At 34.4% G+C, this 10377-nt stretch overlaps 1 protein-coding gene across 1 annotated transcript in view; it reads right to left on the reverse strand.

Annotated features, from left to right (window-relative positions):
- The window catches only part of LOC108975217 (ankycorbin), a gene marked incomplete at its 3' end in the record, with an annotated part of 79176 nt that overhangs the window by 29642 nt on the left and 39157 nt on the right, over nt 1-10377 (reverse strand). The window contains 1 exon segment of the mRNA XM_018943565.1: nt 5986-6069. Within this exon segment, the coding sequence (XP_018799110.1) occupies nt 5986-6069 (84 nt within the window).

A 10377-nucleotide genomic window follows, 5' to 3' on the forward strand; every position in this document is an offset into this window, starting at 1 on the left:
CTGATATGAAGACCTATTATGTGCAGAAAACTGTTAAAAAATATATGGATTTTTTTTTTTCGTTCTACTACTATTTATATATAGCCTTGTAAAYGCTTTAAATTTTATCCACAATTTAGTTAGCGAAAATTTCTTTTCCACATTTCGCTCGTAAATTTGTTAATCAAAGATAAACTGATGGTTTGCATTTATGATTTTGTTGTTGTTGTTTTATTTTTAATTATGTGTTTACCGCAAACTGAAACCTGACAAATACACAGTCGTGTTCATAATTAATAATTATTTAAATCGCTGCACACCGAAAGCATTCAAATATCACTAAACATGTTGAAATTGTAAAATCCCGGCGCATATTGGAATTCTCTAATTGGAATCTAATGTTTCAGAATGATGACAGTAATTGCTTATTAAATTTTTAAAAGCAAATTACACTCTACATTAATCACAAATCTCAAAATGATTTCGAAAATTAATTCATCAACATTTTCATGTGATGCAATAATGAATAAATTTGTGCAAAGATGGGCTTGAGCAATCGAAGTGAGTTATGTTTTGAGAAACTGAAATTTTCTAGAATTTGAAAAGACTTTGCACGGACCAAAATATTTGCTTTTAATATTATATGTAGGTTGCTTTTGATGCGTCAAGCGTTACCAGATACTCCAAAAACAGGGCAGCACTCATGGTGCAACCCTTTATTTATCTTAATAACTTGTGAAGCTTTAAAAACCCTTTGTTTTGGTTTTCTATAAATTGCTAAAATTAATTTTTAATCTTATGTTTCAAAAATACAAGAAAAAAATTAAGTTTTCAATTCAAATTTGAACCATACACAATGCTCTAAATTTAAATCTGATCTACAGTATCAGACGAAACATTTGCAACTTTTTTTGTCTTACAATGCCATTTCTCCTTCGAATGGCTTTTTGTTTTTAAATTAACAAACCGGTTATATTTGAAAACAGTTTGAAACGTACGGTCGCTCGTCACCTGATTGACGCTGATTTATGCAGTTGCCGACCAGCGCTTAGTGAGTTATCCSTATACTCTCTTGTACGAACTAAATCTCTATCTAACTTTATTGTTGCTTTTACATGGAATTTGAGCAGAGAAATGGCCAACTGAAGAYAGCTTTAGTATATTTCATATATTACCTCTTTATTGTTAGCTGAAAAATCTTTTTTTCTTACCCTGCAGAKAGTATACTAACTCACAAATAAACGTTCAATCTCTGTAAAATGTATGTATATAGTATATAAGTTACCAATATGACGAGCTGAGTCGATTTGACCATGTCCGTCTATCTGTCTGTCCATCCGTCCGTGTATCCGTTGGTTAGTCTATCTTAAGGAATAAGTATTAAGACCAACAACAACATTAGCCTCGAAATCCCAATGCAGAATAACTCTTGCCAACAGGTGCCCATTTGGGCTGAGTATGTAATCAATTGAAAAGTAAAGCCCTCTTTCGACAAACAAAGACAAAACTCTACAAGTCACTCATCATCCCTCTTCTGCTGTAAGGTGCAGAGGCCAACGATGACAATATCTGATAAGTTGGAGTTACGAGTTTTCGAGAGAAAGGTAGATTTTTGATCCTTTGCGTTTTGGCAACGGCGGATAGATATAGTATGCGACGCAGTACTCGCAGGGGAAAACATAGGAAGAGGAAGACATCCACTTCGTTGGAAATACCAGGTGGAGAAAGACCTGGCTACACTTGGAATATCCAACAGAAATGAGATTTTGCACACGTCTTAGATATAATAGATATTGATATAGTTTACATGGTCTTGAACAAAGGATGGTATTGTGCAATTAACTTAAAAAAGATAAAAGACTTCCATGAAACTTTCCTTTTCTTTTTCTTTAGAAAACCGTCTGTCAAAAATACATTTTTACCTAATTTCGTTTTTTCTTTCTTCAATACCTAGTTTATGGTCTTTATTAAAATAAGTTATAATTTTTTTTTTACTTCTCATGATGCTGTAAGAAGTTGTGCTGTCAACACGAAGGCACTGTTTTTCCGAGGAACTGCTGGGAATGACATCATAAGGACAGTATGTTAACTACTTCATTAAATCTTTGTAAAATATATTTGTATATAACTTTGAAATAATAAAAAGTTTGAATAAAACATTTCGTTTCTATGTAAAAAATATTATAGAAAGTAGGACTTTTCTTGCGCGAGAAAACCCATGTGGATAGATGATTGTAAAAAGGAAATTTAGGATGATTTCACGACTTTCACTTTATCCTTTGTAAAGTTAACTACCCAAAACACTTTTTTGTGGCTCCCTAACCATTGGAAACACAAAATCTTATGCAAAATATTTTTTTTTTTTATAATTTTTTTTTTATCGGAAGAAGTGCGTCGTAAACAATTAGCTACCGAACAGACACTAGTTGACATAGGGACATCAAGCTTCACAAGAAAATAGAAGAAGTTTGTACCAATCTGAAAATAAAATTTTATCATTTCGACTTTGGGACGCAGTTTAAAGAGATCAGTCTGAGTCAAACCAAAAAAAAAATTAAAACTTTTAGTCAGAATTATATTTGAAAAAGATTCCAACTGTCTTAATTGCACTGGGAAAAATAACTTSTTAGAGCCGGTTGATGGAATAATGAAACCTTTCTCTGTTTTTAGTTCGTATGAAAATGCCACTCGATCAGCAATTAATGTACATATAKGRACACTTTTTAAATSTATAGAATTTGCTAGAGAAATAGCTGTCAAACCTGCTGTCAAAGCAAACACTGAAAATAACATTGGAAACGATTGCTGATAATCGCTTTAGAATTTTTTTAAAATTAAAGAACAATAATTCAAGTTGAGTTTAAAGCAATTCGCTTTCGCATTAAAGCTTTTAAACTTAAAAAAAAAAAATTTAATTTTTTACATATAATTTTTATTTGTCAAAAAATGCTTTGATTCACAGTGGTAAGAAATGTCACAGTTGGGAGTGCAGAGGAGCAGACTTCTGGTAATTCGAGATTGCTCCTTTGAGAGTGTACCTGCCAGCTGATGATGAAATTAAATTTACTGAATATAAACATTTAACTATGCATGTATTGGTATGTGGGTGCATGTGTGTGTGTGTGAGTGTGAAATATAATTCCCGCAAAAATGAAATACCATTGCCGATATTGGACATAATTAAAAGGAAGTTTGTGTTGGCGTTCCTGTGTCGTAGATAAATAAACGCTTTTTAATTAAATAATTATGAAATATTTTTGCATGTGAAGTAATTGTCTTTGCGCGCGAATGTGTGCTTTTGTGTGTGTGGGAATGCGCGCGAGTAATTAATAGGTTTATCAGTGAAGCCGCACGGTGGCCGTGCTACACAGGCGGCATATTGCGCTCTTTTATCAACTGTGGAATGGTAATTAATTCATTTTAACAAATCCAGGAGGTGAAAAATAAAACAAAAACAATAACAGTCAGAACAATAGTCGCTTTTATGTAAGGATGATTACGCAACAATTTAAGCGCTTGAACAAGCCGGCCTTCAAGCGCACTCGCGTATTTAAAGGGTGTTCTATGGTAATTTTGAAGTACTACATTTTTAAAATCTTACCGCTTTACAACTTAAAATAGTACTAGGATTTTGTTGCAAAAACTGTCGCTTATTAGTTGATCAGAAATTTGCTTCTGTGAAACCTAACATTTCGCTCTGAAAATTTTTGAGGTTAGGTTCATAATATTCAAAAAAGCTTTTCGCAAGTTTTGTAATCCGGATTTGTTGGAATTTATATTATTCTGTCAAAGTAATTCAATAAAATGTAATGTGATTAATTTACCTATAAATTCAAACCAAAAGAAAGAATCTTTTAAGATACTCGTACCCTTAGTCAAGGTAGATACAACTAATATTTAGAGCTAGATGATATAAAACCCTTAACAGGAGTCCATTTTCGGTAGCTCTACAATGAAGATAAGACATACATACATTTAGTATTAGGTTGACAAATATCTCCCTTCTGCCTTTTTGGCTTTTGAATTTCGCGGMTATGTATAAGGCGCTACAGAGCTCGTATATGGCAATATTATACAAMTTGGAAAGGTCTTGTCATAACTTACAAAATAACACTATGCGTGATTATTTTGGATATTGCGTTCAACAGTTATGGATGTGCAAACATGGAGTTCAATAACGCGGAAATTCGCGMTATTTTAAAGATGTCCTTCATTAAAGTCAAATCGGCAGGATTAATGTTGTTTTGAGGGCTGGTACTCTATCACTCCGAACTGCGGACGAATGTTTTCGACGATTCAGCCAGCGGAAGACCAGTGACGACGAATACCGATCAAATCATGGAAACCATCGTGTTAGTGGCCAAACCAGAACTGACGGCCAGGAAGAGTTTGCTGTGTTTTTAGTGSGATTGGAAAGGAATAATCCACTTTGAGCTGCTCCCATATGGCCAGATGCTTAATTCTACCATCTACTGCCAACAACTGGACCGCTTGAAGCTGGCGATAGACCAGAAACGTCCAGAATTGGCCAACAAAAATGGTATGATTTTCCACCAAGACAACGCCAGACCACACATTTCGTTGATGACTCGTTAGTCCGTCCGTCTGACTACGGGAGCTCGAATGGGAGGTTTAGTCGCATCCACCATATGTAACGGACATAGCGCCAAGTGATTACCACCTGTTCCTGTCCATGGCGAATGCCCTTGTTGATGTAAAGTTGAACGCAAAAGAGGCTTGTGAAAAGCAATTAAGAAGGGGATTTCTRCGAGGGGGGTTTAATGAAGTTGCCGTCAAGATGGAAATAAGTTATCGAATAAAACGGCGCATATTTGAACTAAATCCGATCACWGTAACWCTTTTTATAAAGCATTGAATAAAGAGCAAAAAAGCGGAAGGGAGTTATTTGACAACATAATATGAAGATGACAAGACGAAATCAAAGACCAATTTTACCAACAACATACCAGATACATAAAGTTTGCTGTTACAGCCAACCCTATCCTTCCCGATTATCTAGATGTAAAACTTTTRACCACTCGTTTTCCAATGAACGGTAATTTTAGTAATCTTCTCGGATACCAACGTACGAAGAATTGGAACCTTGACTTCCTGTAAAATTCTTCTTTGGGACCAACCCATCTAACAAGGGTCAAGAAACAGATGAAGAAAAGGCGAACTAGCTGGAATGGAAAAGACTAACCTTTAACTATAATGTGATTCTTGTCTCGGCGTTACGAGTTTTCGAGAGAATGTTCTTTGCACCTTGGCAGCAGCGAATACCGCAGTCAATGGAACGACATTAACTATGGACGACATGATCCGAATTTATGAAAACACTCCAGCAGTACCCGCCAGGAGAAGGAGAGGAAGAGGAATACCTCCACTCCTTGGGTGAAGAAAGGCCTGGCCGATCATGAATGTTCTTGTAACGAAACTTTTGTATATGTGAAGGGTATTATAGCTTCAGTGCAACCGAAGTTGCTTTAAATTACCACAAGTAACCACCCTGTGAATATGKCAAATATTTGCAGCACATACATTATCACGAACATATGTTCATTATCAGTAAATGCCCTGCTGGAAAAGGTGAACCAAACAAGCATGTTGAAGTGCAACCAAACCAAATTACAAGCCGTCACATTTTCCTGCAGGGTCTCAACTTGCTTATGTTGTGTGAAGGACGCCCTCAAACTATTGCAATTATTTACTTACTTATCTCTTCACTAAAAAGTGTTAACTTAAAAAATTATGTTGTCAATTATATTTACACACCGAAATGCAACGCTGCAATTTAACTGTATTTTGTTGCGAATAATATTTGTTCAACTTGTTTTTACTTTCKCATTAATTTTTTAAAAGACACAAGTAAACGCACTCAGACACACATACACATATATACACACAAATGTATATAAGTATGTACATTCTGTTAACAATTGCGCTTATCACAGGCGCTTAATTGTTGTTGCGAGCAATTTTTTTTTTGTTTTTATTTTTTCTCACCTCTTTCGCCGCAATGTTGCGCAAGCAACACCAATTCCAGAAAAACAAAAGCTTTTGTTGGCGAACAATAATAAAAGCCAACGAAATTAGTTTAGTTTATTATTCGGAAAAGTAATTCACAATCTGACTGCAACAAAAGCTTCATGCRCGAAAACGTGAAACGTCAAAAGTTACTAACGAAACGATGCGGCTAATAACACATTCCTGGCAGGTAAACAATCGRCCAGCAGTGCTGCAGGAGGGCGCCGGCGTTGGCGGGGCGTGTGCGGCGGTGCAGCAAAACAAACTTTTGTGCGACCACACGGCCGTGACCATAGCAACAACCGTTATGTGGTGGCTACTTGTCGTTCGAGTTGATGACGCGAGCGCGTGGTGAATTCCACGAAGTGGTGTATATAGCTATGCATTTTTTTGAAACAGGGATGTTTGTCATTCATGTAGCGTTTTATGATATTTTATGGAATAATTAATTCTCTGAAAAAGTTTCAAGAAGTGAAATTTCTGAGAATAAATGTGTGAAGATAAAAGAACAAAGGAAAATCATTGTAAATTATATTTTGATTTGGTAAAGGGTCCATGTGGAGGTACTTTTCTTCAATAGCCTTTTTTTGACAGATCTCGCGCGAGTCGCGTCAGGTTGTCATGTCAATTTTGTTCAGCCAAATGAACGTACTTTACCCATAACCATCACCCATCTTGAGACGCAGCATTGAGTAGTGGATAATTTTCGACCGAATAGAGNCAATTTTGTTCAGCCAAATGAACGTACTTTACCCATAACCATCACCCATCTTGAGACGCAGCATTGAGTAGTGGATAATTTTCGACCGAATAGAGAGAGATGAGTTGAATTAAAAAAGTGGTAAAATAACTGGAAAGTTGGAGAACCTTTAAACATTTGGTAAGCAGAATGTAGGTTATCAGATTTATTTTAAGGCTTCTTTCAGGTAAGCGTTTCGATTTGAATATTCTATAGAAGTAAATTCCAGTTATGGGGAGATTTCAAAATTGAAGTAATTTTCAAAACAGGACAGCTTCCGAATAGAGAGTTTAGCCTATTTAGTACTAGGCGCAATTGGATATGCTRCGTTTTAGTGATCACTTATAGTACCCTTTTGGCTCGTCCCTTGTTATTTAATTGTTAACTTGTCGAACAGTTTTCGCATTTCATAATCAATTAGATCAAAGGATTTTAATTATGAGGTGCATGTGGACAAATTTTAGCTTTGCTTTAGAATCACTGTTCCGATAACCAACTGTATGAAAACTCCAAGCAAAACCAAAGCAAATAAGGGCAAGGGTAGAGTTGCCACCATTTCAAAATGTTGGATTTAATAAAATTACTGAAAGAGTTTGCCAACAGTATAGAAGTTCACAAATACAAAATTATACGTTAATATTTTTAAATTTTTTAAGAAGGTTTAGAGTAGGGACAGTGTTGCCACCTGTTCTAAAAGGTAAATTTAATAGAACTACTGAGAAAGTTTGCACTCAGCTTATAAATCTATTTTGAAATTAGAATAAAAATTCCTAAAAATGTATTTATAAACTACGCAAGGACTTAAAGTGAAGAAAGCGAAAACAGAAGCCACAATTCGCAGTGACGTCATACTAATGCGCTTTCAATCAAATTTTTAAGATACGCCTTTTCCCTTTTGTTTTCAGTTGACGCCCACGCTTCGTATTATCTCCTAACTTTCTTTTTACGTTCCGCTCAATTTTTTCTATGGCCCAACCTCGACGAAGAAACAGAAAGTTTGCGCAAGTAGAAGAAATATGTAAAACACTCAAAATATTTGTTTTCAAGCTTTTTGCCAACTTATGAATAATTCAGAATAATTCAAATAAGTTGTAATCGTTACCGCCGACTAAAGGCGGGGAGCGGCCGCTTTACTCGCCGGCTAAAACACCCGAACAGAATGCAATACACATACACACACCCAATTCCACTGTGTTTGAAAGTAAAAAATTCAGAAATTGAAATTAAAAATACAAAAATAAAAGCGCATATTAATGCCGGGGATCAAACAAATTTGATTAAGAAAAACTTTAAGAATTTTTTAATTTTCCCTTGTTTACGAGCAACTTGTTTTCTTAATTAATTAAATAAGTGCGCAACGTTTGTAGCTACTGCAATGCATTTGCAGTGTTGATCGTAGAATTAAGAACACAATGGCTTCTTTAGTGGTTACCAGAATAGTCTGAACGAATAGAGAAAGCCAGGCAAAGAATGCCATACGGTTGGGAATGTAGAAATTAAAATTGTAAGGTAAATCGACTAGGACCTTGAAATCAGTGGATTTCTGCTAGAATTACCGAAAATATGGTAATAATCTGATGCTGTCAACTCTTCATTCTTTCAACAGATATAACTCCAAACGAATACTTTTCATTTTCATTCTATCGTCCTTGTTCCATACGCTACTCTATGATCGTGACTAAATTTCATTCTTTGGCGGAGATCAATATTTGAAGTTGCTGTAAACAACACAAAAAGCGTTCCTATCAAAAATGTCAAGCTTTACGATAATGTAGTGAGTTGCCAGATTGCAATCAGGTTGGCAAATACCAAAATATAAAAACAAACTACTTAATGCAAGCAATTGCTAATTTTATAGTTTCTGGCCGTAGATAAACAAAAACTATTTGCTAACTTCTAAAAAACACCCTCGTCAGTCTTTCATCTTGTAGCATAACCTTAATTTTTCTTTTACTGACTGCAACAAAATCAGTATGGAATTTGTAGGTTAATCCACCTTTTAAATATTATTGATAATTTCCTAAATTTCGAACCTCTTTCTAGGTACCTTGAACCACAAAATTACTCAAAAAAATCCTCTAATTAAATACTGCCCAAAAAAAGCTTTAATAACTAATAAGATGACCACTGCTGTCGCACATGACTTTTATGGAAATAAAATATTGAAATATCTCGCATAACTTATAACTTTATGTTGAAAATATACCACCAAGAAGGGGAAAAATATTTGCAAATTGCAAGAAGCCTACTCTGATTGAAGTACGAGCCAAGGCGCTTAGATAAACGCTTATAGAGGAGCAGCGAAAAATAATGATATGGAAATGATGCCGGTTGCTTTAAGCGTATATTTGTAAAACTATTAAAAAAACAATTATTTTTCAAAAATGTCACAGAGTTATCATTGTAAAAAGGTTTTTGAATGAATTTTTGTTAGAAGTTGCAGTACGAAGTATTTAAGGTTGAGGAGTTTTAGAGCTCGAGAAAATGACATTTCTTTCCTTCGAGCCTTTTTTTTTTTTTTTTTTTTTTTTTTTTTTTTTTTTTTTTTTTTTTTTTTTTTTTTTTTTTTTTTTTTTTTTTTTTTTTTTGTTTTTATTGAATGCCTTTAAGCGACAATTGTATTCAGTGATGACGTCAAATCTGTAGAAAACAACTTGGGGAGTTGTACTCTATTCGAATAAATATAAACAGAAAGGCCTTTGTTTCATACCACAAGTAAAAGTGTAAAAGTGCTTAGATCGTAGAAAATTTGTCTAAAGCGAGTTGTCCATCCACCTCTGTTTATTACGACAAAATCAGTTATATCAAAAGTTATAACAAACAGTGCTTGAAAATCGATTGGAAATTGGCAGCAGTTAGATAGCAACAGCAATCTCTTAAGGATCGACTCAATGCATTTTGGTTAAAGTTTTGGGTATGAAGTGTACACACAAAGTATACAAAACTCATACTTAAAAGCGACGTTGAGTAGAGGTTAAAGAAGAGATGCTTAAAAAGTAGTTGACAACTCCTTATTCTTCAAACACATTAACCATAGGCGGTCCAAAAGTGAGCTGATAACCAACAAAAAACCAAAATTTGGCTTAGATACTGAAGGATATCCTAGCCAAATCTTATAGCAAGTGTATGAAATATTAAATTTGGCATTTTTTTATTTTAGTTGGCTGAGTAGCCTAATTTGAGCGATAATAAGGATTTGTTGTCAGTCCGGGTCAAATTTGATCAGATGACAAAATATTGAATTTTTTAAGCAAAAATCTATTTTTGGTGTAATGTGGGTATATCAGAAAAAAAACTTATTACCAAAAACTTAACTCTGACTTAAGAGGACTTTAACGTGGAAATTTTGAAATGCAAAAAAAAACCTAATATCACTTTCATAAGTTTGCAGGCGAAGGAAAAACGATATAAAAGAAACCACTCACATATTGAAACAATATTTTGAAGTTTGGTTATAAAACGGGTGTGCATTGGTTATATATTGGTTATATCAGATCGTGGAACCCAAAGGCCCAATTTAATTTCTTTGATGATTCACTGTTTTGAATTTTAGATGACAATTTGTAGTCGAAGAACTCCTATCCACATATAGACATTTAAAATATTGCAATTTTTTTTTTTTATTATTTTTT

Source organism: Bactrocera latifrons, unplaced genomic scaffold (assembly GCF_001853355.1).
Source record: "Bactrocera latifrons isolate USDA-ARS-PBARC rearing strain unplaced genomic scaffold, ASM185335v1 scaffold_63, whole genome shotgun sequence".
Lineage (NCBI taxonomy): Eukaryota > Metazoa > Arthropoda > Insecta > Diptera > Tephritidae > Bactrocera > Bactrocera latifrons.